The sequence below is a fragment of the Rhinoderma darwinii genome, chromosome 5 (genome assembly GCF_050947455.1).
Source record: "Rhinoderma darwinii isolate aRhiDar2 chromosome 5, aRhiDar2.hap1, whole genome shotgun sequence".
In the NCBI taxonomy this organism is placed as follows: domain Eukaryota; kingdom Metazoa; phylum Chordata; class Amphibia; order Anura; family Rhinodermatidae; genus Rhinoderma; species Rhinoderma darwinii.
Genome location: NC_134691.1, coordinates 50,967,835 through 50,982,938, shown reverse-complemented (window position 1 = coordinate 50,982,938; position 15,104 = coordinate 50,967,835). Strand labels below are relative to the sequence as shown.

Genomic DNA, 15,104 nt, shown 5'->3' with positions numbered 1-15,104 from the left:
ATGTGGAAATAAACTAAGATAGAACTTTTATTTAATCTCGCTAAAAGGATTAATCCTTTACTCAGACTAAATAAAAGTTATATCTTAGTTTATTTCCACACATTTATTTGATAGCTGGGAAAGCTGGGTATTTTGTGTGCTCCTGCACAGTTGTCCATTTTTTAATGTCTATTGCCCACCAGCTATCAGGGTCATTTCGTAGTCCTTGCACTACCTACCAGGGGGCTGTGGGCTGTGTGGCACTACCAACCAGGGGGCTGTGGTCTTTGTGGCACTACCAACCAGGGGGCTGTGGTCTGTGTGGCACTACCAACCAGGGGGCTGTGGGCTGTGTGGCACTACCTACCAGGGGGCTGTGGGCTGTGTGGCACTACCTACCAGGGGGCTGTGTGGCACTACCTACCAGGGGGCTGTGTGGCACTACCTACCAGGAGGCTGTGTGGCTCTACCAACCAGGGGGCAGTGGGCTGTGTGGCACTACCAACAAGGGGGCAGTGGGCTGTGTGGCACTACCAACCAGTGGGCTGTGTGGCACTACCAACCAGGGGGCTTTGGGGCACTACCAATAAGGGGACTGTGGGGCACTACCAACCAGTGGGCTGTGGGGCACTACCAACCAGTGGGCTGTGTGGCACTACCAACCAATGGGCTGTGTGGCACTACCAACCAGGGGGCTCTGGGGCACTACCAACCAGGGGGCTGTGGGCTGTGCGGCACTCCCTACCAGGGGGCATTTGCGGCACACCCTACAGGGGGCTGCGCGGCACACCCTACAGGGGGCTGCGCGGCCCTCCCTACAAGGGGGCTGCGCGGCGCTACCCACAAGGGGGCTGCGCGGCGCTACCCACAAGGGGGCTGCGCGGCGCTACCCACAAGGGGGCTGCGCGGCGCTACCCACAAGGGGGCTGCGCGGCGCTACCCACAAGGGGGCTGCGCGGCGCTACCCACAAGGGGGCTGCGCGGCGCTACCCACAAGGGGGCTGCGCGGCGCTACCCACAAGGGGGCTGCGCGGCGCTACCCACAAGGGGGCTGCGCGGCGCTACCCACAAGGGGGCTGCGCGGCGCTACCCACAAGGGGGCTGCGCGGCGCTACCCACAAGGGGGCTGCGCGGCGCTACCCACAAGGGGGCTGCGCGGCGCTACCCACAAGGGGGCTGCGCGGCGCTACCCACAAGGGGGCTGCGCGGCGCTACCCACAAGGGGGCTGCGCGGCGCTACCCACAAGGGGGCTGCGCGGCGCTACCCACAAGGGGGCTGCGCGGCGCTACCCACAGGGTTAATCTGTTAGTGGGGGGCTGATGGTCTTCAAGTGGTTTCCACCTCTGACCTCCAATTGAAATTAATAGGAGGCAGAAAATACCTGCGGCGCCCGCTTGGAGCTTTTTTTCCAGCGTCTTTTGCATTCGCTTCAACAGCTTAAGAAAAAACAAAAAAAAGGTCACCCAAAGCTGTCAGTTGCTGAAGGAATTTTGAGGCAGATTTTTTTTGCCTTACAAAAAACGTGTGTGAACATACCCTAAGAGTGTAGTGCTTGTTCTTAGCCGTTTTCTGTCTTTCTCAAAACAATTTTTGGTAGGGGGGCCCTGAGGAAATTTTGTTTTTCCAGTGCTGCCTCGAGTCCGAAAAGGTTTGGAAATTCTGTATTAGGCTACAGGGTCCCGTCATGGAGCAGCTCAGTTCGTCATGGGAACGGGGCCTAGGTGAGTACAATTTTTGTTTTTGTTTGGGGGCACTGTCTACAAGGGGGAGGTGCGGGGACTGTATGGCACTGTCTACAAGGGGGAGGTGGGGCACTGTATGGCACTGTCTACAAGGGAGAGGTGGGGGGCTGTATGGCACGATCTACAAGGGGAAGTGGGGGACTGTATGGCACTGTCTACAAGGGGGAGGTGCGGGGACTGTATGGCACGATCTACAAAAAGGAGGTGGGGAATTATGGCACTGTCTACAGGGAGGCTGTATGGCAAAATCTACAGGGGGCACTATACTGTGTGGGGGCCACTAAGCGGACATTATACTGTGCAGGGGTACTACAGATGGCATAATACTGTGCGTGGGCACAATTAGAGGACAAAATACTGTGTCCTTGAAGGGGTTGTAATATATTAGATTATTAAATATTATTATTATACTGTATGGGGGCACTAAAGGGGCATTATAATTTTTTTATGGGGCATTTTTTTTTAATGATGGGGTGGGGCGCAGAAAGATCATTTCGCACAGGGTGCCATCTATCCTAGGGCCGGCCCTGGTTGCAGCAGACATCAGGAAGTGCAGCCATATTGGTTGTCATTTTTATATTGGCTTCTGAGAAATCGATGATAAAACTGTCAATCTGTCAGTGACAAAGTTGATTACAAAACTGTCAATCTGTCAGTGACAAAGTTGATTACAAGATGACATCCAGTATAGCTACACTACCGTCTCTACTTTTACAAAAGTGGCCTCTGCAAATGGATAAAAATATGACTATATATATTTAAGCAAAAGATAAATGTAACTAACCAACTTGGGGTATCACTCAAATTGCTGATTAATTAATTTATGGTATTTTTTACTTTATGAGTGGAAATGCTCTTTAACAGCCTACCCGTTGTTATGTGTTGTCCTACCTACGATATATGATGGAATCTTGCAGCGTGGGACTACAGTTTTGAGACAGGTGTTTCAGTGGCTATAGTCCACAATGCAATGAAATATCCAAACTTTCATATCGCATCATGTGGTATATGCAGCTCGAATTTTTTGTTTTAGAAAAGTCTTGCACTGGAGTGATGTGGAAGAGCTTTGAAGGTGTACTCTGGGACTTTAACATTGATTAGCACAGTTCAGGGGTTGCGGCGCTACTGCAAGCATCGCATCCTTTGCATTTTTTACACTGTCACAGCTGCTTGTCCATACATGAAGCGGTTCCTGGTACTCTATCTTGTCCCATTCACTTGAATAGGTCCTTACATTGTGTTCCAAAAATCAGACCCCTCTGATCAAACATTTATGCCCTTTTTTTTAGGATAGGTCATCACTGTTTAAGGCTGGGTTCACACGACCTATTTTCAGACGTAAACGAGGCGTATTATGCCTTGTTTTACGTCTGAAAATAGGGCTCCAATACGTCGGCAAACATCTGCCCATTCATTTGAATGGGTTTGCCGACGTACTGTGCAGACAACCTGTCATTTACGTGTCGTCGTTTGACAGCTGTCAAACGACGACACGTAAAAATACAGCCTCGTCAAAAGAAGTGCAGGACACTTCTTTGGACGTTTTTTGAGCTGTTTTCTCATAGACTCCAATGAAAACAGCTCCAAAAACGGACGTAAAAAACGCCGCGAAAAACGCGAGTTGCTCAAAAAACGTCTGAAAATCAGGGGCTGTTTTCCCTTGAAAACAGCTCTGTATTTTCAGACGTTTTTGGTCACTACGTGTGCACATACCCTAAGTCCTAGAGAACCTCTTTAATAAAAATATCTATTGGAGGCGATCATTGCACTCTTCTCTTTTTCAATTGTAGTCACATTAGTTTTCACTTTTGCCATTTCAGTAAAGTCAGTTTCTACAACTTAAATGAAGACTAACTTTTTAAACAATGTATGCTAATCTAATAGTATACCCGATATAAGACTACTTTGTCATTTACTTACTATTAAAATGTACTTATTTTATTCATGCAAATTCTATGTCAAGTTACTGCCACTAGATGTCTCCCTTCCAGTAATCTGCTGTCCACCCTCTGTTGTTAAACAAAATCCATCTGTAGTTTAAGAGCAGCATTGAGGGACTGCAGAAGGTGGGGGGGGGGGTTTCTTCCCAGCCTGCCCATAGAAGTCTATAGAGAGGGTAGTGGGAGCAGAGAGTGAGACACAGACAAGCTGGCCAAAGAATTCTATGGGGAGGGGTTAGCAGGAGCAGAGTGAGAAAGATACATACAGATGTGCAGCAGCTACTGGTAAGATTTCTATGTCACGCCAGTGCTGGATTCTCAGCTACACTGCTCCATACTACTGCTGTATAATCTCCTCCATGCTGTTGCAGCTTCTATCTATATATATATATCTATATCTATATATATATATATATATATATATATATATATATATATATATATATACACATACAGTGAAGGAAATAAGTATTTGATCGCTTGCTGATTTTGTAAGTTTGCCCACTGTCAAAGACATGAACAGTCTAGAATTTTTAGGCTAGGTTAATTTTACCAGTGAGAGATACATTATATAAAAAAAAAAAAACAGAAAATCACATTGTCAAAATTATATATATTTATTTGCATTGTGCACAGAGAAATAAGTATTTGATCCCTTTGGCAAACCAGACTTAATACTTGGTGGCAAAATCCTTGTTGGCAAGCACAGCAGTCAGACGTTTTTTGTAGTTGATGATGAGGTTTGCACACGTTAGATGGAATTTTGGCCCACTCCTCTTTGCAGATCATCTGTAAATCATTAAGATTTCGAGGCTGTCGCTTGGCAACTCGGATCTTCAGCTCCCTCCATAAGTTTTCGGTGGGATTAAAGTCTGGAGACTGGCTAGGCCACTCCATGACCTTAATGTGATTCTTTTTGAGGCACTCCTTTGTTGCCTTGGCTGTATGTTTCGGGTCATTGTCGTGCTGGAAGACCCAGCCACGAGCCATTTTTAATATCCTGGTGGAGGGAAGGAGGTTGTCCCTCAGGATTTGACTGTACATGGCTCGATCCATTCTCCCATTGATGCGGTGAAGTAGTCCTGTGCCCTTAGCAGAGAAACACCCCCAAAACATAATGTTTCCACCTCCATGCTTGACAGTGGGGACGGTGTTCTTTGGGTCATAGGCAGCATTTCTCTTCCTCCAAACACGGCGAGTTGAGTTAATGCCAAAGAGCTCAATTTTAGTCTCATCTGACCACAGCACCTTCTCATGTTGTAGAGGTTAGAGTCAGACTGATTAATTGAGTCTGTGGACAGGAGTCTTTTATACAGGTGACCATGTAAGACAGCTGTCTTTAATGCAGGCACCAAGTTGATTTGGAGCGTGTAACTGGTCTGGAGGAGGCTGAACTCTTAATGGTTGGTAGGGGATCAAATACTTATTTCTCTGTGCACAATGCAAATAAATATATATAATTTTGACAATGTGATTTTCTGTTTGTTTTTTTATATAATCTATCTCACTGGTAAAATTAACCTAGCCTAACAATTCTAGACTGTTCATGTCTTTGACAGTGGGCAAACTTACAAAATCAGCAAGGGATCAAATACTTATTTCCTTCACTGTATATAAAATAGATATAGGAGAGTAGGATTATTCTCCCTATTTGTACAGTGTATAGGACACATGATAGCAGTTAGGCCCACCCATTATCTTCGAGACATCCGAGAATTATAGTTAGAGCCTGCAGAGGGGAAAACGGCAAAAAAATGCAGAATACAAGTCATATAATGGCCAGAAGTAGTGTTATTCCTCATGTATACACATATGACAGCTTATTCTGAAGTCACCTGAAAAGTTAGGTATGCTTTAAACTGAAGGACTTTTTCAGTTAGACGTAAGATTTTCTCTGTATAACACACTTGTCTTGGCATAATATGTCAGTGAGTGCTTTTGTGTTGTAGCTAACGTTTCCAGATTTAAACTTTAACTTTATATTCAGATCAGCCAAAGCAAATAGGTATGTTAAAGTATGATCTGATGTCACTCAGTGATTTGCAGCATAAGTTAAAGTACACAAATTCATAAAACCAGCTTGGTTAGAGAAATAAATGACATCATTCAAAACTCTGTCAGAAAAAACATAAAAAGGAGGTATGCGTTCTGTACATGGGCAGAAGTATTAGGATGTAGGCTATTAATTACAGCCTCAAAACCATAAGTACCTAGTTAAGTCTCTAAAGTTTAACCATAAGCTAAAGAATTTCTTGGAATATCAAAGAAAAATTAAGTTAACTTCCATTAAGCTCTTTTGAGCAGATCCAATATGTATTGTATCTGCCTTAAGGGAATCCGGATTTTAAACACCACATTGCTGGGCATACATAGTCTGTAGAAATTGTGTAAAAGGTATTTCTTACAAATATAAAATTTGTTTTTTCATAAAGACAACCCCTTATTAGATCGATGTTGGCCCGGCTTCAGAAACCTCGATCAGCATAAATAGCCAAAGAAAGCTGCTGACAACCATATTAATGTAGTATTACATGCTGGTTATTCAAATGGCCATCTATGTAAAACATGGACAGGTTGGGTCTGTTAGGATAGGAGACTTTTTTTTTTTCTCAGTGGCTCTACGTTTAGGCTAATAATTCCTGCAAGTCTAGCTCCAGAAACCCTTGGGTTCACCCTTGAAGTCAATGGGGGAAGCTCTGAATGGCCATATATTTCCCCTGCAGTGGCCACCAGTCAGTAGCTATGTGATGTTAATATACCCTAATAGGGCATATTGACTGTAGTTGTGGTAATCCAGCAAACCACATGGCAGGACAGCAGCAGACCCAATCAATAGAAGGATGCAGGTATGCAAAAAAAATGGGAAGGCCCACACTCCCAATACAATATCCAAAATAGTAGTAGAAGCAACAGCATACAATTCGGTATTCAAAAATGTATTGTGCCCAAGTCATACAGAAGAAAAAAGGAACATTTAGACCCAAAGCAGTGATTGGGTCTTTCTCAGGCTCAATCACTGCTACGGGTTGCTGTTGCTGTTTTTTCCTCTGTATGACTTGGGCACAATACATTTTTGAATACCGAATTGTATGCTGTTGCTTCTACTATTGCTTAGGAGTTGGGGTAATGAGAAAACCACTTTGAGAAAAACATTTAATTTTTACCAATACTCTTCACAGTAAAGCTGGCCGTAAATATAACATTTTTAATTATCCTGTCCGCTCCATTGCCTCATCTCCAAGTTAAAGAGGCTCTGTCACCAGATTATAAATTCCCTGTCTCCTACATAATCTGATCGGTGCTCTAATGTAGATAACAGTGGTTTTTATTTTGAAAAACGATCATTTTTGAGCAAGTTATGAGCAATATTAGATTTATGCTAATTCGTTTCTTAATAGACAACTGGGCGTGTTTTTACTTTTTACCAACTGAGCGTTGTAAAGAGAAGTGTATGACGCTGACCAATCAGTGACCAATCAGCGTCATACACTTCTGATTGTTCCAGCCCAGCTTCTTTCACTGCACAATCATGCTGGGCTGGAACAATGAGAAGTGTATGACGCTGATTGGTCACTGATTGGTCAGCGTCATACACTTCTCTTTACAACGCCCAGTTGGTAAAAAGTAAAAACACGTCCAGTTGTCTATTAAGAAACTAATTAGCATAAATCTAAAATTGCTAATAACTTGCCCAAAAATGATCGTTTTTCAAAATGAAAACTACTGCTGTTATCTACATTACAGTGCCGATCAGATTATGTAGGAGATAGAGCACTTATAATCTGGTGACAGAGCCTCCTTAACATTAAATCTAGCAGCTTAAAATCAAATTAATTTTAAATCCTTGTTTTGCCACCAACAATAACATTGGGGAACTTTCTGCTAGGCTGTGTATACATGAGATTGTTAGCAATTTCCATCAAAATTGAGGGGATTCACTGACTAAAATGTAATGTCCTTTTACATCTTAATTTATGCTATTAGTGGGCATTTTGAAAATTATACTGGTAAGAATAATCTGTTCTACTGGGTCCATTCATGTTTATGTCTGATATAGGGACTTTACAGCGAATTCCCTACTGGGGACCAGACAGTTGTAAAAGAATATATACCAGTTGTGTGGTATATTGAGAGAGAGATAATAAAGATATATTCATAAATTTTAATTCATGTTTCTTTTATTTATCTGGAACAAAGTTTCAGTAACTTAACTTTCTATTTTAGGCGTGCCTTGAATTTGGGTATCGTTCGAGATCCTGGATCAGAAGTGGAAGACCGGCAATACCAAATTGACCTTCAGTCGATTAACATTGGTACTGCTCAGTGGGAGCAGCTGAAACCGGAGAAGGAGAGTAACCATGGAGGACTGCTTGTTGAAGCCGACAGAGGCTCTCAGAATCCAGCACTGGAATGGAACATGGCTAGCAGGTAAGATTGCGGCTGCCCGAGTATTTAGATAAAGCCTAACAGCTAAAAATAAAATGTGGCTGTGCCCCTGATTCTTTATGTGCAGTAACTGTGTGCTTTCTTTCTCTTGTAAGTTCAGCTGTTTGTGTTCTGGACTTTCCTGACTTCAATGTCTAGGATAGGTCATAGAAAGTTGCTTGACAGCCATATTCGCTCTCATGGGGCTCATATGTATGTGACTCGGTCACCGATAGTGTGGATCTTGTAGTGTGTGAAACATGATTTGGCACCAAGAATGTGTCAGACGAAAGGATTCACCCTAATTTATCATCTATGTAATGTAGTTAAATAGAGACATCATTGAGTTAGGAAGTACCTATTCTACACCATAAGTCATAGCCTGAACTTGATTTTTATTTCCTGTGATTGGACAAAAATCAAGAGCCACAACAAGGTATATATATATGTCAAGAGACACACATAGTAATTGGATGATGTGACACTTTCACTTGTATAGAAATAATTCCCAATAGTTTTCACCGAAGGCCATTTATTTGTATTGATGGGACAGTCTGGCTCCTCATACTAAAGCTCTTCTCTCTTGTTTTTGCATGTTTTTTTTCTGATAATGAATTGTGGATTTGACTGGTTATAGATCATTTATGGAATTATTTTGAAAAATAACCAGAGCCTTTTTTCTAGAGCTGAAGGTACCCATTCCATTTCTAGAGCAATTACACATTTAAGCAGTTGTCCGAGCAGGCCAGTACCTTTCCATATAGCAGGTAGAGCATATTGACATCAATTGTTGGGCATCCGCCAATCTATAAGCCCCCCTTTATAAGCCGGAGTGGAGAGCTGCTGGAATGGACGACACCTGCTCTGGGGGGAACCGTGCAACCATTTATTGTATGGTCGGTCAATCATTTGAATGGCATCATGTAATACAACATTTCCACTGCAGCTGAAAATGTGTGACCATCTGAAACTTTCCCAGAGATATTTTCTAATCGGTCCAGTAATCAGCCGATCTAGAAGAAGTACCAATATCTGTATACGGGGATCTGCTTGTATTATACTTGCTAGAAGGAACTCAAATGGACAATCCTAAGAATAAAATAGGTTTTTCAGACCATACAGAACTTTGTGTCTATTTTGGTGGTCTTAAAAACCTATTTCTTAAAATCTTTGGTAGTAAGGCAGCCAGAAACTCAGCGGCTCAGACTGACCAATGAAATAATTTTGGCATATTATATATCACCAACACATCCTCCTTCAGCCTGTGATAGATATTAGCAACGATCCAAATTCCATAATCTCAGCTGATCGGAGCCTTCCAAATAGAGTTGTGTAAATCTATTCAATTGGACTGTGGTTTGTTTGAAATGGCGTAGATCACCCTATTAACACCCATGAGTAATAAGCTCCTGATTATTTGTTTTACTTCTACATGCGTTCCAATCAATATAGGCAGATTATCTAAAGGAACATTAGCACAAGACCAAAGTTTACATTTCCAGTTTTGACTCATGCTTTCTGTATACATAGCAGTGGTATGTTTATTAGAATAGGCCAGAGGACGTGATCAAATAATGTACAACATTCCAGAATTCATTATCTTAATTATCATGTGAAGTTGTGTGTTCTGTAACCGTGTAGAATCTATAACTTACACTTTTATACTAACAAACCACAGGTGGGCCGCTATGATACATACTCCGAATTAAACAAAAGGCTTTAAGTTGAGTTTTGCACTTATCTTTCACAAACTGCCAGATAAATAGGAGAAACCTAAAACTTCTGCTTAAATGGCACTTAGAAGAAAGAAATCCTGGATCAGTGACAGATAAAATATACTAACAGGCTTCTGCTTTCAAGTGTTATCTGAGAGGAAGACAGCGTTCAGCGCAGAACAAAGTAACACAGGAGTATGTTTGGCAGGATTACTTGATCATGTGTTTATCTGTGTTTACATGAACATGTAGACTTAAGAAGAAAGGGGCCAAACAAATAGATATTCATGAAGATTTTTGTTCTTCCTTGTACCTCCTCCTCCCCGTTGTAAAGTTATGATATGAAATCTTGTAATTTTATTTAGACTGGAGCGCAGACTTCCCAGGATACACTGACCAGCTGTTGACAGAGTTTACATCTCGAGTATATCTTCACTGTACCCTCTTGATTCCATTTTTAGACCTCATTCAGATGGATGTTTGGTGCTGTAAGTTCGGTTCAGTAGAACCGTTGAAATAGGCACAGATACAATACAAGGCCTTACTCTGCATTATGCCTACAAGTCGCCTTGAAGGAGAACTGCTTCCAAAACGTAGACTGTCCCTACTTGGATTAGACTTAGCCGGTTAGACTTAGGACTATTTTCTAGCAAACGTCACAAGGCTTTCCTTCACTCGAGGCGAAGATTCAGTTTGGTGACTATATTAAGTTCAGACCCCCAGATCAAACAATAAACAGATATTCAGACACCAGACAGGACTATATACTTACCCCACTCGCTCCTAGCTCTTGCCCAGCTCTGGGTTCTGCTTTTCTGGGTCCTAGTGCAGCCCTGCTTCAGAATATTGTGTGCACGCCGCCGCACACAGCGTCAGGACCCCAGGAGTGCGGGGGATATATATACAGGCCGTTGTCTATTGTATTAATCGAATAGATCACGGCTGATTTTTTATTTATTTTCTTAATGGGGAGAGGTGCCATACGGTGTCCATTCTACAAACTGCCCTGGTAGTCTTCCCTAGCTACATCACTGGGGGCAACCATTACAGTATAATACACCCCTGGTGGCAACCATTGTTTCCAAGCAGGACATTACACTGGTTTCAGTTGGCAGGCACATAGTCATTCAGCAGCTGAGCTCCACCTAGTCTGGAAACAATAGAAAAAAGCATCATAGAGCCTAACCAAAATCATAAAAAAATTGTAATCCCTATTTTTATTGACATCTTAGAAATGAAGCATATTGTCAAAGCTGAAATTGTCCTCCTTGAAATAAGTAAGGCTGTTTTCACATATGCGTCAGAGGCTCCTTTAGGGGCCTCCATCGCAGATCTGGCAGGGTTTACCAGAGACCATAGCGCAGCATGCTGAACTATTGTGTCCGTTAAAATCACGGACACCTCGACGGAACCCATTAAAGTCAATGGGTTCTGTCGGCAACCGGCTGTATCCGTTGTGCCATGGAACGGTTGGTTTCGCTATTCCCTTGTTCTGCTCCTCTGACGGAGCAGAACAACGGAATTGCACAATGCAGATGTGAACCCAGGCTAAACCATCTGTATAATCTTGTAGTATGAAGCGCATTTAGTGACTTAAAAAGAGGCTCTGTCACCACATTATAAGTGCCCGATCTCCTACATAAGGCGATGGGCGCTATAATGTAGGTGACAGCAGTGCTTTTTCTTTAGAAAAACGATCTATTTTTACCACTTTATGAGCGATTTTTAGCTTTATGCTAATTAGTTTCTTAATGCTCAAGTGGGCGTGTTTTTACGTTAGACCAAGTGGGCGTTGTACAGAGGAGTGTATGACGCTGACCAATCAGCGTCATACACTTCTCTCCATTCATTTACACTACACTAGCGATATAGCTATATCGTTATGTGCAGCTACATACACACACTATAACATTACTGTAGTGTCCTGATAATGAATATACATCACTACCAGCCTGGACGTGATGTATATTCAGAATCCTGACACGTCTGATCTTTTCTGTGACATTTCCAGCAAGGCAAACGTAATCTCACAAGATTACGAAGTAAACGAGGTTACGTTTGCCTTGCTGGAAATTTCACAGAAAAGACTCAGAAGTGTCAGGATTCTGAATACACATCCCGTCCTGGCTGGAGGTAATGTATATTCATTATCAGGACACTGCAGTAATGTTAGTGTGTTTATGTGGCTGCACATAGCGATATAGCTATATCGCTAGTGCAGTCTAATTGAATGGAGAGAAGTGCATGACGCTGATTGGTCAGCGTCATAAACTCCTCTGTACAACGCCCACTTGGTCTAAAGTAAAAACACGCCCACTTAAATATTAAGAAACTAATTAGCTAAAGCTAAAAAACGCTCATAAAGTGGTAAAAACAGATTGTTTTTCTAAATAAAAAGCATTACTGTCACCTACATTACAGCGCCCATCTCCTTATATAGGAGATAGGGCACTTATAATGTGGTGACAGAGCCTCTTTAAGGCTTCCTGATATTTTTCCTTAAACTATGAAAGCCATGTCTGTTGGTCCGAGATGTTCCCCGTCCTCTCCCTTATAATTTGGTTTTGATTTTTTAGGAATCACTGAGGATTTGGAAAAGTTGTAATATTTCATGAGCAGTATATTACACAATGATTATCTTCTGTTTCCTGCACAGGGTGCCATGCCACTACATGTGGAGGTACATTCTGTCCTAATGTATTTATTTCATTTGTAGATGGTTGGTACAGACATTGTAATATTTTGCCGCATTTTACGTTGTGCTTTTACTTTACTTTATCTTGCAGGACAAAAATGTAACACTACCGACTTTAAACAAAAACAAAATATTTAGCCATTTAGCATCGTTGGCCTCGTTTTCTTTGGCCTATCTACTTTTTTTGCCTGGGCAATCCTCCTTTAAGGATCTATATCTGTGGACCTGTCTTAAGGTCCTTAAATGGTTGCCTTAGTCTAGAACACACAAAGATGTTTTATGAGTGGATGGGTTTTGTATGGCCCTTTACAATAATAGCTGCTAGGCATCTGAGGAGAGGGCGGTCATATATGCGCAACCGATACTCTTATAGTGGGTGTGAGCATGCATTGTGTTCTCTACAGGGGCCACAATATTAGCAAACAATCTAGAGGGGTTTGGAAAATTGCCTTTTTCATCCTACAAGTAAAGCAAAATAAAAGAAGCATTACCCCTAAATCCATAAATAAGGGCCTCATTTTACTCGCTTTTCGTCCTCTTTCCCATATAAACCAATAAAGCGTTTACTTTAATTGTCCCCTACAACATAAAAACATTTTGCAGATCGTGCTAAAATATTTTTTCCTGGAAGCCGTTTTTCATAAATATTTTGGAAGAGTATTTAGTAAAGTAAAGTCCAGTGCAGAACAGCAGTAATTATGGGATTCTTGATGGTTAGTTTGTGAAAAGTCTATAAATGTATCAATCCCTATCACTCTGCAGTAAATCTTCAGCTTTAGTTCCCATATGTGCGCTTGATGGGAGATTCAGGGTTCGTCAGGCAATAACTCATCTCTTCTCCTTCTACTAAGAGCGACCAGACAGTGATCTCTTCCTCTGAAATGAGCAAGAGCAGTGACTAGCATGAAGTGCTCCTGTCCTGCCAACTCCAGTTGTTTCAAAGAAATAGCTGCTGGCCTGAATTACATAGCGAGTATCCGAAAATACATCCAACAGATGGGCTCCGTCAGTGCAGAACAGTAATGCACTCTTGTAATTGGCCATGTCATACTTTAGATCCCTATAAAGGAACAAGGAACGACAGCTCCCTGTTCGGTTCTCTCCACACCCTTTTGTTCAGTCTTTGTCCAAAGTAGCCTCGGCAACAGCTGTGACTATGGTATTATGCTGTTTGGGGTATAAGCTATTGAATTGTTTCCAGTCCCTCATTTTTAATACTTTGCTCCATCTGAAATCCGAGAGATGCAGATGTATAATATGCCTTGAGTAATGTACGTTCTGAAAAACTTGTGGGTGATAAAGCTGCGTTGTACCCCTTTGCCAGCTTTGCTCCCTCTCATTGGTTGCATATGTGTGCCGCTCACGTTAGAACTATTTAACCTCATAGGAACTTGCACGGAAACAGGTCCTGAGGAAATGACACAGTGATGCGTGGTTAGGACAACAGACCACAATCATTTTTACTTATTCTGCATTCATAATGTTGTTTAGATCTTTTGGTATTTTTTTGGATGGTCATGAAATTTTTGTATATTTTTATATGATAATCATGTCTTTTTTGTTATTGATTTTTATATCTGTTGAATTATTGTTGGAGCATCTTCTGCCGTGAATTTATCTAGCATATGACATGATCCACCCAGTGGTAGCATCCTAGACAACACAAAGAATACAATGATTGAAGGAACATATGTCCCAAATAATTATAGTTTTATATTTTGCGAAAAGATAATTATTTATTGCATTTTTATATGTATTATAAGACTTTGGTAGTATGACGCAAGTAAAACTTATTGAATGTCCATCATGTTGTTAGGTCTCATTCTGTTAACCCCTTAAGGACGCAGGCTTGTTTTGGCCTTGAGGCTCAGAGCCCATTTTTCAAATCTGACATATTTCACTTTATGTGGTAATAACGTCGGAATGCTTAAACCTATCCAAGCGATTCTGAGACTGTTTTCTCGTGACACATTGGGCTTCATGTTCGTGGTAAAATTTGGTCGATATATTCAGTGTTTATTGGTGAAAAATTGCAAAATTTAGAGAACATTTTTAAACAGTAGCATTTTTCAGAATTTAAATGCATCTGCTTGTAAAACAGACGGTTATACCACCCAAAATAGTTACTAGTTCACATTTCCCATATGTCTACTTTAGATTAGCATCGTTTTTTGAACATTCTTTTATTTTTCTTGGACGCTACAAGGCTTAAAACATAAACAGCAATTTCTCATATTTTTAAGGAAATTTCAAAAGCCTTTTTTTTAAAGTACCTCTTGAGTTCTGAAGTGGCTTTGAGGGGCCTATGTATTAGAAACCCTGATAAAGCACCCCATTTTAAAAACTAGACCCCTCAAAGTATTCAAAACAGCATTTAGAAAGTTTTTTAACCCTTCAGGCATTTCACAGGAATTAAAGCAAAGTGGAGGTGAAATTTGCAAATTTCATTTTTCTTGCTGAATTTCAATTTTATTCATTTTTTTTTCTGTATCACAGAAGGTTTTACCAGAGAAACACTACTAAATATGTATTGTCCAGATTCTGCACTTTTTAGAAATGTCCCACATGTGGCTCTAGTGCGCTCGTGGAATAAAACTCAAGCCCTAG

General features: G+C 41.5%; 1 protein-coding gene across 1 annotated transcript in view; it reads left to right on the top strand.

Annotated features, from left to right (window-relative positions):
• VPS13B (vacuolar protein sorting 13 homolog B) overlaps positions 1-15,104 on the top strand; it is an 886,671-nt gene that overhangs the window by 599,164 nt on the left and 272,403 nt on the right. The window contains exon 31 of the mRNA XM_075825953.1: positions 7,887-8,090. Coding sequence (XP_075682068.1) covers positions 7,887-8,090 — 204 coding nt within the window. The remainder of the gene's footprint in view (positions 1-7,886; positions 8,091-15,104) is intronic.